At 36.5% G+C, this 17,551-nt stretch overlaps 1 protein-coding gene across 1 annotated transcript; it reads left to right on the top strand.

Annotated features, from left to right (window-relative positions):
- Window positions 1–14,280: 14,280 nt before the first annotated feature.
- klf17 (Kruppel like factor 17) lies at window positions 14,281–16,644 on the top strand. The gene is made up of 3 exons (XM_059501658.1): window positions 14,281–14,448; window positions 15,046–16,006; window positions 16,120–16,644. Exons 1-3 carry the CDS (start codon window positions 14,362–14,364, stop codon window positions 16,293–16,295), a joined length of 1,224 nt encoding a protein of 407 aa, XP_059357641.1. The 5' UTR covers window positions 14,281–14,361; the 3' UTR covers window positions 16,296–16,644.
- Window positions 16,645–17,551: the final 907 nt, after the last annotated feature.

Below are 17,551 nucleotides of genomic sequence, written 5' to 3'. Positions count from 1 at the left end.
AACACAATTTATTTCCTGATGTAATGAGGCCACACTTTATCTGTAACTCAGCTGGGTTTGATGTTTGCCATGCATTTCTATTTTAGAACTTTGAATCAGATAGACGGCGATGACTTGCATGAATCAGAGTGACTCTGAGATAGATCATGGACTTCTGGAATGTTCTCAAAGCCTTCAAATGCCAACTTTTTGCAGATCTCACCACTTCCGGGAACAGTTTGTTTGATCTCGGAGGTCCCTGGAGATCACAGCTTGAGAGGAGATGACATTGGCACAAGGAAAAAAAAAATGGGGAGAAGGAAAGAAAGACGGAGATAGAGTTTGAAGAGGCTTCAGTTACAGTGAACACAATGTGACAAAGATGGCGGTGGGGGGTGGGGGGGTTGATTCCTTCCGTATTTTAAGAGAAGTGTCACTCTGGGAAAGACACAGGTGAGAGAGAAGAACCGGAGGAAGAGAGGCATGATCATGAGAAGGTGATACTGCCCTCTGGCAATGAGACAAATTACCACCTTTTCATTTTGGTCTCTTGTTTTGAAAGGTGGTCAAAGCTTATGCCTGCTAATCAGTGTTTCCCCTAGGCCTCAGCAGCAGGTGTAGCTCTCTAATGGATTGTATAACGGTTCCAATATTTACAAGATTTAACTGTTAAAATACCACTCATACAAATGATATCCAGTTTATTTTAACAACACATGTAACAGATTATTATGTTCTCTAGACTGTATATTTGGCCAATGTCCCAGATCTTTGATTTCCTAGCCATGCTAGTCTGTTTGTTTGCTTAGTTAGTTAGTTGTTTATTTGCTTTAGTTATTCAGTGTTTCTGCACGATAAAAAAGTTCCCCCTGTAGACCAGTTCCAAATATCTTAAACACCATCTATTTATTAAGAAATTGAAAGAGACTGTTTTTCAAACCTAAAAAGGTTTTTTAATAACACTCTCTCTCACTCACTCACTCCCTTTCTCTATATATATTCTTAATTTGTTATATATTTATTTATTTTATGTATATATATATATATATATATATATATATATATATATATATGTTTACTCCTAATTTATCAAGGCCATTTATTGTGTGTAAATAGGACAAAAGTTGAGCATTAGGATAAAATTAATTATTTATTTATAAATATATACAGATGTTTTGTCTGATGTACTGCTTTAAAAACTAAGAAAAAAACAAAATAATATTAATATAAAATATATAATTATATGTATTATACAGTTTACTTATTTGGGTTACTGCGTAATGTTTCATAGACATAGAAACATGTTTGTAAATAAGTTTGATAGTTAAAATTGCTTTCATCTGAAAAACACAGTGGGGGGAGGGTCTGGTTAAGATTACGGTAATCAAAAACACAATATATATTGAGAAATACAAGAAGTATTGAGCAAAAAGACAAACAAAACATTTTTTACAGAAAACAGAAGTGAATTGGTTGGTTATCTCTTCAACATATAGTTTACCATAGAGAGTCACTGATTTTACTCCTTTAACACTGGAACCAATGGCGAGTGATGACTGATGAATTATGGGTCACATTATAAGCGTTGGTGTTGTCCACTGGCCAAAAGACGTATTCTGGACCAAAATGTCAAAGTGTCTGTGTAAGCAGGTAATCGTGCCCCGTTGACAGGGAAGGCTATGTAGACAACTTGTGCCATAACCCTTGGATTTCCTCACAGTGAGATAAATCATCCTTAACTGGTTATCCTGCTTCATGCCCTGGAGGCATCCTTAATCGCCCGCCCCCTCATCCTATCTCTCTGCCAGGCCACCACAGATCCATTTACCCCTTCAACAGCAGTTACAAAACAGGCCTCTGAAAGGAGAGGACTTGCGTTACAGATTCTGTGTGCATGCTTTTGCTCTTTTTTAATTACCTTTTGTAAGATGCACTATATGGTTTCAGGCACCTGGGAGACCTTCATATAGAAAAACTATGGCAGTGTTTGCCTCGAGGCACTGGCGAGGGATGCAGTACATTAGGACAAACAGTCTGTACCACATCAGGTTCTCTAGGGATGGAGAAGAGGCTTCCAGCACCCCTTTTGCGTCCCGCCACTGGATACTGACTGCCTACAGCAGGGTTTAGGCGGGATATATCCATATAACAGAGAACAGAGTGTAACTTTAGATTGCGGATGTAATATCAGTCCAAATGTTACCGTGTATGTCATCACATATGTAGAGGGACACCTTTTCAGTTATGCTAATGTGCTTCTCTGATTGCCTTTGCACGCAATGCAGATACTTGTGAACCAAACTGGGAAAGATTAACAAGGAAGTGTTTAACAAGTCTGTTGCTTCACCTGCTAAATTGTGTATTTACTTTAGTTTATAGCAAATTTTAATGCAAAAAAAAAGATGTACAGTAGTATTTAAGTACCACAATCAAGTTTCTTTGGATATATATATATTTTATTTTTTATTATTATTATTCTATAATGCTGTAATTATTTAATGCTATAGTTTTATACATATTTATTTTTATGCTGTCAATTTTATTCTATAATGCTATAATTATTTCTATATCACATATTTAATTTTTATGCTACCCAAGGTATGCATTTATTTAATAAAAAATACTTGAACAGCAGTAATATTGTGAAATACAGTATATTATTACAATAATAAAAGAAATTGCATATATTTTTTAAATGTTTTAAAATGCAATTTATTCCTGTGATGGCAAAGCAGAAATTTCAGCAGCTGTTACTCCAGTCTGCAGTGTCACATGATCCTTCAGAAATCATTTTAATATACTAATGTATTGCTATTTTGTAGTTATTATCAATGTTGAAAACAGTTGTGCTGCTTAATATTTTTGTGGAAACTGAAATCCTCTTTTTTTTTTTTTTACCAGTTTCTTTGCTGAATAGAATTTCAATGACAGGCATTTATTTGAAATATAAATATTTAGTAATATTATAAATGTCTTAATTGTATTTTGGATCAATTAAATGCTTAATTGTTTATAAAAGAACATAACATAATATACAAATTGTGTATGCAATATTTATCATATTATATGAAAAAATAATAATTAGAAGGCTTTAATTTTTGGCAGATTGAATTCTGTGAAAGTATAACATTTCAGTCATTAATCAGTACATTAGTATCTGTTAAAGATATACATTCGCTGTAATTATTCTATCTAAAATTATGACCTACAATCTGCAGCATATGTTGTTAGATTGATATATTATATGTGTTTCTACAGTGCCTATATATTGACATAAGGTGCTATGTTAAACATTGCTTTTATAAAATAATAAAGTGCATTACAACTGTGTGCAACGTGACTTGATGACATGGTGTTTTGATAAAACTTGTCTGAACACTTGAAAGCTGATGATAAGATCACACACTTGTTGATACAGAATGAGTCAAGAATTCTGAGAAAGACATGAATAATCAGTAAACAGACAACTTTAATGACGTTGGAATATTTTGAAAATGTTTGGCCCTCCATTGATCTGTAGCTGTCAGATAAATCGAAATGACATTTGAAATGTAATAGTAAAATACGCCAAAGAACACCATGATGCCTATTATATTTCTTCCTTATCCACACATTTCAAGGGTGCAAACAAGATTCGCAAATATTTAGAGTCTGCTTACATATTCCAGCCGTGTTTCTGTGACAAATGTCTATGACGGCAATTACAGTGTGTACATGTCATGTTTTTTTTAGAGCTATCATAGTCCTGACAGGATGTTTGCTATGTCGGGCAGGATGCCAGCATGTGCCACATTTGGAGAAAAAAAAAAAAAAAAAAGAGGGGAAGCACAAATGAAAACATTTATTTTATTTTTTTTGCCAGTGGCTGTCAACATTTGCGATCTTGAACTTTATCACAACCTGCAGCAATAATAGTGTAATTAGTTGTTGGTTTTTCTCTTCATGTGGTCCTGCTCGATCTTTATCACAGGCGCCATTTCGAGGGCTTGTGGAAAATGGCGATGTGCAGTGAGCTGGGTCTGGTCAAGTTGTGTGGTCCGTGATGGGAACTGGAACGCTGTTGCTGCCGGTCTGTTTGTTTAAGAGGTTGCTTGAGCTCCCGGTTGTGTCACATGCCTGTCACAACTCATTTGCTGGACACTAGGGACCTAAATGGCTCCAAAACTCCAGTGAATGTCTTTGCAAAGGAGACAGTGGTCTACCCTTTCTCATGCTCAAAGCATCAAAGAGAAAAACATGTCAATTCTACATAAGAATATATGACAGTGTTTACTAGATAATATCTGCCATGTATTAAAAGAAAATTTTTGAGTGTTGATTTTAAATTTAAATGTAAGTTTTGGCTCTGCTGTTAATTGTAACCTTATAGTAATGTAACAGGGCTCCCTATAGTTTAGAGCAGAAGCTGAGGTAGATTTTTATAGATTTATTTTTATTATTATTAATTTTTATGAGGTAGATTTAAAGAAAAAAATAATTGTAATGGAATTTATCTAAAGAAAGAGCAGTTTGTTCAGTAAAACATTGTTTAATTAAATATATATATATATATGTTTAGTATAAACCTGCTGTACCAACCATAACCATACTGAAAAGTGACATCAAAACTGAGGTACTTAGGTACCCCTACTATTATAAAAAATAAAGATCTTAATGCAAGGAAAAATAATAATTATAATATAAATGTCTATTAAATGTCAATTGAATGTGGAATATACAGTTGATCTTGCATTGAGGTTTCTTACATAATCATGAAGTTTTCTCCACATCATCTTTCATGTCCATCAGTTTTATTAATGTATGTGTCACAAACACCATATATGCACTTTATTATCATTATTATTATTTGTAGGGAGATTTTGCCAATACGTTTTATGGATTCTAGGTCAGGTCAGGGTCTTGCAGCATATTGCTCCGTTAAGGTTTAATCAGCAGTAATCACTTCACTACAGACCAGAGTGACCAAGGCGGGCTGCGATAGAGTCCTGGCTCTAACTGAAACACAAGAGGGGATGGGGAGATAACACCTCAGACTCTCTCAGCTGTATTAGACGTGTGAAGTGCACTCTCACTTTTCTCAGAATGGGCTGATGGTATACAACGCCAGTCTGAACGGTGAAGGATCTTCATCTGGTTTCCTGTTCTTACACTGCTGACCCTGTGGCATAGATAGATGATACAGATGGACATCACTGGAGCTGTGATCACTTTCCAGGACAATGTCTTGGTAAGATGACACAACCAGGGCAGTTGAAGTCAGTTTTATCAATTAGCACCCTAGAGTTTTTTTGAGAGATAGCTATAGTTTCCAGATCTTGTGGTCTTGTGGCTATCAGATCAGCTCCACTGCTCATCCCACCAAGGGCTGAATGACCCTTCCTTATTACTGAAAGACCTGAGGATTGTGAAATGCTGTTATCTGACTGTTAAAGAACAGCCAGTTCAGTACCTCTATCTCTGACGGACTCATTACACTCATATCCTGGGTAAAATAAACAGCTGAAAAACAGAACATCTATTTGAAATATACTTTTGTAATTATTTTAAAGTCTTTACTGTCATGTTCGATCAACCCTAACCTAAGGTTTTTTTCTTTCTTTCTGTAATTGTCAACTAAAATACAATTGGAATTTAATGAATTCTAATTCAAATATAACTTAAATGTTCACTGAATGTGGAATACGTGGAATTATTTCTTACATAATCAGACAGATTTCTTTCTTGTATAGTTTGCAAACATAGCATTAGTAATGCATTTGTCAGAAACACCACGTGCGATCTATTATATTTATAATTTGTGAGGAGATTTTGCCAATAATGTAAAATGTTTTATGAATTCCAGGATGTTTATTTGCTCATGATATTTGTGTTTCACTCTGCAGTAGTCTCAAACCACCGGTTTTAACACATTCATTATTTAATTAATTTTTTTTTTTTTATATAATGGTGTGATCTTGTAAAGTCTCCTCAAAAGTACAAGTGTATTACAAAGTCCGAAAAAGGTGCAGTAGAAAAGCTAAAAATAACTCTATTATTTATACTGTTTACATTACTGACATTTTTTTTTTTACTAACAAAAGGCTCTGTGAAAATTCCTCTTCCCTGTTCCACACAAGTGTCACATGTTCTAAACACATGCAACATTTTTTTAATAACACTCTTGTTCTTTCATTTCTCGACTCTGCCTTTGTCCTTCACCACGCTGACAGTAGATCTCTTTAGGCAATATAGGGTGGTTCATTTTAGGAGTCTGCCACGTGAGAGGGCTCGTCGCCAAGCTCCATGCCGCCCACAGAAACATACGCTTGGCCCTCTTCTTCTTTTTCTCTCAGCAGACAAATTGAAAGTAGATTATTGTTGGTGTGGCTTCTGTCTGACCTGGCACTAGTCCATGTCAGGAATTCCTGAGATGTGTGTGTCGGGAAGACCACCCCTTGCCCCTGTCGATAGTAGTCCTGCTTTGTTCCCAGGGAGTTCTCTCTCTGCTCGCTGTAGTCCTATCCTGCTTATCCTGCTTGGCTATACTTCACATCAGCACAGGGAAAAGAGAAGATGACTATGTGCCAAGCAGAAACTCCCATTTAAGGTGCAAAACAGTGGTGTTGGGGACTTTGCACAATGACCGTTGTTCTTTTGGTTTCGGTGCTTCTTAAGAAGCAGATATTTTGCTAATTGCTTGCATATTAATGCAAAAAGAAAATAGAGATTACTCCTTGCTGGATTATATTTCATTACCATTACTATTTGAGGTAATGGTGCTAATTATGATCTTTATGTTGTTCCAAACCTGTATGACTGATGTTCTTCTGTGGATCTCAAAAGAATATTTTATATTTTGTCCATACAATGAAAGTCAGTAGAGTGCAGTGTTGTTTTGGACACCACTGGCTTACGTTTTATGAACAAAAACAGTCGAAACATTCTTCAAAATGCCTTCTTTTGTGTTCCACAGAAGAAAGTAGGTAATTCAGGTTTGGATCAAAATGAGGGTGAGTAAATGATGGGACAGGGCAGCCCGGTCTTGTCCGGTCAGGTGTGAACGGGCCTTTGGTGAGTGTGAAGCGACCGTTAGGCTCCTTGGAGTCTCTCAGAGTTATTAGCAGCTCAAAGACCTGACTGCTACCAGCCGATGCAGGACTAGTTCCACCTGTTTAAGCCTGAAAACACCCAGGACTGCTTAGAAATAAGCCAACCGTCAGAACAGGGCTTTTTCTGAATGTCTGCTTGTCATGAGAAAGCACATTGAAGTAGAAAAATGCATTTCCACACAAAAGGAGCGAAACAGAAGTGCATATTCAAAACGAAACGCTTAAAAAAAAAAGATTTGCATTTTGTAATCTGGTTCATTGTAATCAATCATTTTTACTGTAGAGTGGATCATTGATAAATGTATAAGTTGGCTTGATTGATGTGTTGAGAGTATTTTAAGGTTCTGTGAGTCTGAACATGCTGCTCACAGCATGCGGTTTCTTTTCAGCTGTGATTTGTTAGTTGTCATGTAAGTCCAGCCTAGGACTAGACTAAACCTAAGTGTTAAAATCCCATAGCAACTATTTGCCTCAAATATTTGGCTGTGAAATACGTTAATGACCGCGCTCTTATCAGCCTGATAACGGTTAATTAGTTCTACTTAATTAGCCTGGTAATTCTGATTAATATCTTTTTAATCTTATTAAGTGCTCATTGGCGCAAATGATGATATTCGCAGTCTGATCCCACAAATCATTTGCAAGGAACTCTCCATTGTAAACAAAGGAGGAATTAATGAAGGAAGCCTCATGCTGGTGGCTGGGTGTTTAAGGAGAGTGCTATTAAATGGTGTGAAGATATTTATACCCATCTTGTGTGCACAAGGGCATTTAAATGTTAATATGGCAATATGATATCACACACATCATTTGTGTTTGGTTCTTTATATACAATATAGTTCAGGTTTAGCCAAAGGACATACTGTTCCATTATTACCTATAGAGAGGTCACTTATTGTAAAAGGATTTAGAACAGATGACTTTTTTAAACTGACGAATAATTGTTGAAAAACGTGTTTTTTCTGTCTCTCTCTCATCGAACCTCCAGGGTGCTAACAGATAAAACCTACTTCAACTGCCCCAGTTGGGTCGCCTTACGGAGACTGTGCCGTACACATTGTGTGGGAAACTCAAGTAGCGTCGCTTACAATAGCAGGTCTATTTCATACAGTCTTCTGTCGTGCTCATTTTGGGTTGAAAGCCTGCAGGTATTGACGCTATGTTTTGGTTACACAATATGCAACATTGTTCCTCTTTTTCGAGGGATATTATGTGTTAGCTATGGCTTGTCGAGCCCAACCTGTTACATTTGGAGAAAGTGTGAGGGCTGTAATCACGTAGCTGATCAATATCTGACACTGATGTAGCCACTGAAATATGGCATTTATTTACTTTGTGCACAAACTGTGGTTGTCCCATTGCGCTGTTATCAGAGGTTCTCTCCTTTACCATTCAAAGATCATGACGAGCATTTCCATTTATTCCCATTATTCCATTTATTTTGCAACAATGGATGAATGGGCCAGGAGAGAGCAATGACAATGGCAGAGTGCAGGTCTGTCAGAAGTGAAAGGCATTACGCAGACAGGTGAGCTCATAGCACGGGTTTCCCTCCAATGCATTTTCCCACATTCTTTACAGTAGAAGTCACCCCTGATGAATGAAAACATGGCCCACCGTGTGCAGATGGACAAAGGCTGTCGTTTCATGGGCAGGTGTTATTTCTTTAAGCTGCGGTGAGAGTTTTCCCTCTTATTCAGATGTCACAACTACTGCAGTTTTACAAAACAGCCACTCAAATGCATAAAGACACACAAACCAACAACATTTGCTAATTGTTCAGTGGAATGTGTGACGGCAACAGATATTTTTTCTGTATAAAATGTTTTTGCTGGTCGATTTCCAGATTTGATGTTCCATTCATTGTGGCTGTTCAGTTTCTCAGGACAACTTTTCAACACAGTTTATGTGAGATAACCTACATGACAAAAATGTAAAGTTCCACTCTTGTGCATAATTGAAAGAATAGGTCAGATAAATAAATGAAATTCAGTCGTCATTTACTCACCATCATGTCATACAGTGAAAGTGGAGTCCAAAGCAAATTTTTTTTTTCTTCAAAATAACTTTTTTGTGTTCTTTTTTTGTGAGCTTACAGTGCATTCAAAGTATACTTCCATCATTTATGCATTCCCTGAAAATCAAACCCATGACTTTGGAGTTGCTAGCACTGCTACTGCTTGAGCTACAAGCAAAACAAATTAAAGTTTGGATTGACATGAAGGTGAGTAAATGACAACAGTGTTTTTCATTTTTGCACTAACAATCTCTTTAAGTCACCTGAATAGTGTGGTTAAGCTGTCTCAAGCACCAAAATGTTTGTAAATTGCTCATACAATTATTTTAATTACTAATACATGTGTCCCTGGCATGCACATACAGGTCCTGATGGCTGAGTATGAATGTGTTCTGGAATTCTGTTTGAAAGGAGAAAAAAAAAGATGGAGAGCACTTTTGGAAAACTGGCATGTGAGAGCACAAGGCTGTATGGAACGGCTTCTCTTGTGGACTTTTGACCCCAGACACATGCAGTCATTCATAGAGACAAGTTTTGTGTCCCCAGACAAGAGTTGCTCCAAAGCAGGCAGAAGCAATTACACTTGGAGACAAAGAGGCCTCCAGGGGAGATGAGAGACATGGAGCAGTGAGTAGGAAAAAAAAGACCAGCTACTGGAAGTTTACAGTGCGGATGTGTGTTGAAATAGATGTGAATATACAGGATATTCCTGCTGGGCTACCATTTTATATCATATGACTTTATTGACTTGAGTAAATCACAATTGGAAATGTCAAAAGGTTAAAAGGCCCCTTTGTCATTCATTGCAATACACTTCCTACAAAAAAGTAATGTCTGATATTATTTTAAATTATATGAGTATTCATTCTTCACATTTCACACAGTCTGCACCCCCCCCCCCCCCCCCCCCCGAGTACTTATGTTAGATAGCAGTGAGTTTCTCCTCTTGGTCGGGTGATGGGGGATAATTACTATTCTGGAGACTTTAGATTAGATTGTAATTGAAAATCCAAGTGCCTGAGTGAAAAGCCCGTGCAGAAAGACAAATGGAGGGAAAGGCAATTTAGGCCATCAGCCACAGTAAATACAGTGCCACCTTTACAGAGTTTACCTCTATACACTAATGTAGCAGCTCGAGCATCAGTGTAAGCTGAAAATTGTTCTTAGTTCATGTGCTGTGTGGGGTTACATTCAGACCACCTTTGAGTCGGCAGAGGTTTTGTCCTCACCTGTACCTTGTCTTGTCTGAGACCCTGCAGTGGGTCTCGGTCTTTATCATGGTCCAGTGGAAGTGAAAGGACTTGTTCTTTTGTCGTTCTTGTGTGCTAGACAAGCACAGGAAGATCGAGTGGACAACTCTGATGGTGGTCGGTGCAGTGGACACAAATATTTGCTTCTGTGCCCACACAAATTTGTCTAGGTGGTTGAGTCGCTGAGCGATAGGTAATTAGTTGCACTTAGACACCACAGAACAATGAAAGGGAAAGGAGTAGATCGTCTGTTTAAAATGTTTTTTTATTTGTAAGATTTTCTAAAAATGATATTTGTTATGAAATAATATGCCATAAATCACACATTAATGTGATGTTTACACAGGTTTGTATGTGGATTTAATGTGGAATTTATAGCACAAGCAGCTTGATTTATTTATTTATTTTCTGATGGACACAATTGATTGTGGGTGTGCAGTTACTGACTCAGCCATTAGTCAGAACATTTAACAGTGAAATGGAGAGGTATAACGTGTTATATATATATATATATATATATATATATATATATCTTTTTTTTTTTTTTTACATGTGATGAAGGGACCTGTGTACCTTGAAGGGCACTTCTTCTCAACATGTCTTAAGGAGTCCTGCTACAACTTGCCTGTTTGTCTTCAATACAGAAGTGATAAATAGATCTGTATGCATGAATTCAGGTTGGAATCTGTTGGGTCAACGTTTGATTGTCCATCCATAAGAAAGTGCAGAAATGACTCCAGTCTCATTTACACATATCAGTGCAAGCAAAGTCATGTTATGTTAACTGAAGATGAGCATCATTGCAAAAACGCTGATGCCATTATACATGTGGGCATATGTGGATGTAAACAGGAAAGTGTAAACATTTGCTGTCATGCACATATATACTTCCCAAAGATCACGTATCATTCACAAGCCACAAGTGTGTGAGGGTGGAGACTTTAGGATTATGTTCCTTCATAAAATCAACATTTTCTTTATCTGATCTCCCTAAAATTTCAACAGAATGGCTTGCATGCATTAGAGAGACTAAATATGCATTAATCTTCTGCTCTATCTGTTAAAAAGCATGGTTTGTTTTACACAAACATTATGAAATGTTTTTATTTATAAAATAAATAAAAGTGTTGCTCACACAGCTTCAGTTCATTATGACTAATGAGTATAATGTGGGTATTTATATATCATCAAAATCAAATCTCTCTGTGTGTGTGTGTGGCTGAAGATTGTTCTATCCTGCTACACAGGTACTGTTTGCCATTTAGCAACTAACTTAAATGTAATTAAAATAAAATTTGGTGCAGTTTATTAAAGCAGTATATTTGAAACGGACATATACAGTGGCATTTTGTGTATTATGTTATCAAGGAAATGCTTTAAAAACTAAGAAGGAAATTCTACATAAGTTCATGTAAACACGGCTCATTTTAGAGAGGAAACACATGCATTATTTTTTTTTGCAATATTGTAAAGCTATACAGGAAATACATTAAAGTAACACAAATAAAAATTCCTTTAATTAAAAGATTTATTTATGTACCCTACATACATGGTGCATCAGTACTTTATTCCTTATATAAAATATTTGGCATATATATCCCTATCTGTTTTTTCTGTCAAAAGTCCATTTTTATCCATAATGGTAACCTAGCTTTATGAAAGAATTAGTTAAACACTACACTGAAACTAATTTGTGTATTATGTTATCAGGGAAATGCTATACAAACCAAGAAGGAAATTCTACATAAGTTCATGTAAACACAGCTCATATAGCCCAGGGCATTTTAGAGAGGAAACACATCCATTGTTTTCTTTTACAATATTGCAAAGCTATACAGGAAATACATTAAAGTCACTCAAATAAAAATGCCTTTGTCAGTGTTACGGTAAAAGCCAGATTGTATGACAAATAAATAAATATTTATAAGAAGATTTATTTATGTACCCTACATACCCGGTTCATCATTTTAGAAAATATTTGGCATATATAGGCTGTTTTTCTGTTAAAAGTGCATTTTTATCCATAATGGTAATCTAGCTTTGATCGAGAATTAGTTAAACTGGACATAAAAACAATTTCTCAGGCCAAATTAGGCATCATGTAAATACAGCAGAATGTCTCCGGGAAGATGGTGTCCTGTCTGCCAATCTGCAATCTCCTTAATTGTGTTTAGAAAACAGCAACGGGGGGTTGTTCTCCCGTTCCTTTCATACACAAGGACAAAGCAAAATATAAAATATATATAGGAAAATCCTTCCAAAAACAGGCAAAATATAGGCAAATTGGAAAATGTAATGGTAGCATATATAGCGCTTAAATAAACTTGATGTGCCTAACACATTGATAATTTTTTATCTTTCTCAAGTATTATGTAAATACATATACATATCTCTTTATTTATACAGTTCTATATAGAGTAAAAATGCACAAATCTGTACATAAACAAATTTACTGTTCCAGATTTCATACACATTACTTATTGCTAAGTCTTATATTCTGCACTGAAGTGGAGACAGCAGTTCTGTATCTTGGGTATTTGGCACGTCTGTTTTTTACAATTAAAATAAATGCACTTGTACATTGCTTGCGCTGGGGAAAGGACACCCTTTGTATTTCAGGAAATTCTATCCATTTCCATTTCCACCTCTCTTTAGACAATGCGATTGTACCGGATTCTGAATTACGTAGTATGGTTAAAAATAACAGGACTATATAAACCGACAGAATCAGATTGTACAAATGCTGCTGGTTTGCGCGCGCAGAACAGCAGAACCAGCACGCGCAAAACCTTTCCATATTTCCCTGCGAATAGTTAGCTCACGGCTACGAAATATTTTAAACTGTTTTTAAATGCTGTTTTTCGTTCTATCCACACTTTATTTGTGTTGGAGTCAGGGATGTTAAAATGTCTCGTCCTTGGCATCAGGTGGAATAGTTTTTGCCCACCTTGTCTCTAAACATAAGCCCGAGAGCATTAGGCCATTCATTTGCATTTTAATCAACTGAAAGAGGAGGTCTATTGACTCGGAGATCATTAACTAACATGTACCTGCATTGTTGAACATTGAGATTATCATGTTGTTTCGATGGCTCCGAGATTTTACTGCTGATTCTTCAAATGCTAATTAAGCAGGAGTTCATTCTTGGAGAAATTAATATCAGACACATGAGATCAGGGCCATTTAAATACGAATGGAGCAGTGAAACTCACAAACATCTAACTGGTTTATTGAAACTTTTGGTTCCATGTTATATAATTATTATTATTTTTATTTTTTTATACTTTAGCGTGTGGTTTTTATTTTCATCTTGTTTTGTTTTGCATTATTTGCCACACACCTTTAATATATAGATCCTATAAATAATAAATTATACGGATTATTTTCAACACTTTTTAATAGATTTTTCTTATATAATTGATCAAAATTATGTTTAAACGGCTCTCCAATAAAATACAATAAGTCTTACCGATCGGGGGGTTGTTGCGCCCCCTTCAGAACTCAAGTAACACTCAGAATTCAGAAACTGAAATAAACAAAAATCCAACAAGTTATATCCGCATAAGCAAAATGATTTGGATGTGCAAGTGTTTGTCGTTGAACCATAGCATTTGTCTATGATACGGACTGAATTATTATTAAATATAGTGTGATTTAATATTTACAATGAAAACACAATAGCAGCTCCAGCATGCACATTTTAGGGTGTTTGAATCTCTCTATAATGTATCCTCTGGAACATACAGTATTTAAGCAATCTTCGTTATTTAATGGAATAATGAGATACGGTTAATTAAAGGACAAATTATCAATTGTGCTTTGACAATATTTACATGTTGCAAGGGTTGCAAGAGTAAATATAATAGGCTACAACTACATGAGCAACGTCACGAGAGCACGCCCACGCGACATTCAGACCCTCCTTATAATGGGACAGGTAGGCAGCCAGTCAAAGGAATTAGAGACGCATTGTCTATCTCGGACTGAATGAGAGTGAACAGCTACTGAGTTCCCTAACATTTGCAACATGGCTCTTGCAGATGCGATGTTGCCTTCGATAAATTCTTTTGCAAGTAACCAGATGTTAGACGAAAAGCAGTCTGCAATTGTTCGGGTGAGTTCAGGTTTTCATTTCAATTTAAGGTAGGCTATAGGCTATTTCAACTGTATTTTGCAGCCTTTGAATTATGAGATTATGGTGTAGACTAGGTTCTTAATGTTATATATATATATATATATATATATATATATATATATATATATATATATATATATATAGGCCTACGTTTAACTAATCACGGGAGTTGCAAGTTATTGATAAATAGAGCTATTACAAATTTATGTCGTGTATGTCGTTATATCGTGTTTGTATGGAAATGAAAGTGCATTCGTTAGAATTATTATCATACTGTACATCAGCAAAACATAAATAGCAGCATAGGTTACTGTTATTATTTAGCGCTCATTAATACATTAAGATTTCAAGACCATAGCAAGAAAAAAAGTTAAGATAGGCTAGTTTGATAAATGTTGAACATTTATTTTTTTTAAGTTGTCTCCCCTGAAAGTCATTATTCACTCACTGCATGCTACATTTTTATACACAGCATGTCTGTTAAGTAGGTCTATATATTTGTATTATTATTATTAATTTGATGGTTTAATCATCAAAGTCTTACCCGATTTTCTTGTTTTGTTTTTATCCCTTCAGGATTGGAAAGTTGACCCAACTAAAACTAGCGCGACAGTTGGAGACGTGAGACCCCTCATCGAGGTGGAGTTCAGCATTGTTGAATCTCCACCTTTGGCCAGAGACGAGGACGATCTTTCCAAGTTTTTGGATCTAGAGTTCATTCTGTCAAACTCCGTCGCGTGTAACAACGACACCTCAGCGCAGCAGCCGCCCGCCTATTCTCTACCGGAGTCCCCAGAAAGTTGCAGCACCGTGTACGACAGCGATGGATGTCACCCGACGCCGAACGCGTATTGTGGCAACACCTTTAACGCGCGTCCCGGTCACAGTCTGGTAGCCGAGTTGTTTACCCCGGACGTGAATTATCACGGCGACTCGCATGAATATAGTTTAAAAGGGCATTTAGACAGGCTGGAGTACACTGAACTAAGGGCTCTGAACTCTCGAAACCAGGCCAATGTGTCCAATTCTAATAACGTGGGGTACAAAATAAAAAGTGAACACCACGAGCAATCCTGCATGATGGTAAACGACTACGTGGGCCATTATTATGGACAGCAGCAGCACCAGGCTTATGGGCATCACGTGCAACAAGAAGTGCCTCGGGACATTTTACCGAGGAAAGACTGCATCCTAACAGAAATGAACTCTCACCATCATATTGATATTGCACAACAACAGCAGTTCATGAATGGCGCGCCTTTTCTACCTCAGTACGCCCAGCATCAGCAGTATCACGGACATTATAACATGTTTAGCGAACCATTGCGGGCAAATCACCCGGCCATGCCAGGTGTGATGCTGACTCCACCATCCTCACCCCTCCTGGGATTTTTAAACCCAGAAGACAGCAAGCCAAAACGAGGGCGCCGGGCATGGGCACGAAAGCGGACAGCGACGCACAGCTGTGAGTTCCCCGGATGTGGGAAGACCTACACGAAAAGCTCCCATTTGAAAGCGCACATGCGGACACACACAGGTATGTTCCGAGTTTTTATAGGCTACATGTTGTTTAACTCAATGTATCACTTTACACACCGTTTGACCAACGTTTGTACACACTAATAAACGTTCCTCCCGTTCTGTCGACAGGTGAGAAGCCCTATCACTGCAGCTGGGAAGGCTGTGGCTGGAAGTTCGCCAGGTCAGACGAGTTGACGCGCCACTTCAGGAAACACACCGGACACAGGCCGTTTCAGTGCCACCTGTGCGAGAGAGCGTTCTCCCGCTCAGATCATCTGGCTCTGCACATGAAAAGGCACATGTAAAAAGAAAAAAAAAGTTAAAGACTATATGTATTTTAAATGACGAAAGGATTTTATATTGTTAAGACAATTCCTATTTTGGGACAGCAGTTATATGTGAATAGCAGTATAACTCATTACATTTAAATTATGACAGTATTTAATAGAAGGAAATTCTTGTTCATTTAGAAGGTAAATTATGTAGTGCTTTCCCAGATGTATAATAACGGGGCAGGACCCAAACCTTTGTACATATGTTATTATTATTTTTTTTTTATTCTCCATTTATACATTTGTATTAGCCTAAGTCAGGGAGTATTTTTTTCATGGATTTTCAGAAGAATTAAAAACATTGTCTTTTTTTGTATACTCAGTCTTTTGTCTCATTTCATTATGTTTCTTAAGTTAAATATGGTGAGTTACCACCGTGAATTGTATGAAAATCCATATATCCACATACAGCCCAAATCATTTTTACACCATAGAAACACTGGGCAAAATAAGTAAAGCTTCATGTAAAGTGATAATAGAAATGTTAAAAATATCAAAAGGTCTACACTCTTCTACATAGGCCTAGCCTATATTTAGTTTTGCCACTAGGCCTACTTATTCTCACTGTTACCAATACTAAAAGTAAATAACTTCTGTAACATCACCATCATTGTCAACAATTATAATCATCACAAATGTTGTAAAGTTCAGAACACAAATATTCCCTCCATTATGTATCATGTTACTGCTACTATTCTTGAAAAGCTACAGTATATCGCCCTCTACTGTCTGAAAATAAGTAGGCAGTTTAGTCGCAGAATCTCATATTGGTCAAACCAACGGAAGATTGTCAGGTTATTTTGTCTAACCTGAATTTTATTACAAATAATTACAAGAGGCACGCGTGTCAGCTTATTATAAAACAAATTGTCTAAAACAAAAGCCAGAGGTTCAGCAATACCTGAACTGTTTATAATTAAACACGTTTATTATTATTATTAAATCTGTATTTGTTGACTTATTTGTGTAATTTATTTAATTGTAATTTTTGTAGCTTTTTCCTCCATTCTTAAAACTGCCGTTATATACTAAGAGATTCAATAAAGAAAAAAAATTACAGCAAAAGCTTTAGTGCAGTCTCCCTCTGCTGACAAGAAGTCTCATTACATCAAAACACCTTGCTTTGTTCAGCTACACATGTCGAACATAAAACAATTACTTTCCATATTTAAATACATATTGAAATACAATGCCGAAAGACATTTCAGGAAGTTAGAGCACAATGCAAT

This window comes from Carassius carassius, chromosome 20 (genome assembly GCF_963082965.1).
Source record: "Carassius carassius chromosome 20, fCarCar2.1, whole genome shotgun sequence".
NCBI classification, from domain to species: domain Eukaryota; kingdom Metazoa; phylum Chordata; class Actinopteri; order Cypriniformes; family Cyprinidae; genus Carassius; species Carassius carassius.
Note: the sequence above shows the minus strand (reverse complement) of the source record. Positions and strands in the feature narration are given on the sequence as shown.

Coding starts and splice junctions, on each gene's coding strand:
- klf17 (XM_059501658.1), top strand. CDS start 14,362: ATGGCTCTTGCAGATGCGATGTTGCCTTCGATAAATTCTTTTGCAAGT. Junction 14,449..15,045: donor AGCAGTCTGCAATTGTTCGG/GTGAGTTCAGGT, acceptor TTATCCCTTCAG/GATTGGAAAGTTGACCCAAC. Junction 16,007..16,119: donor GCACATGCGGACACACACAG/GTATGTTCCGAG, acceptor TTCTGTCGACAG/GTGAGAAGCCCTATCACTGC.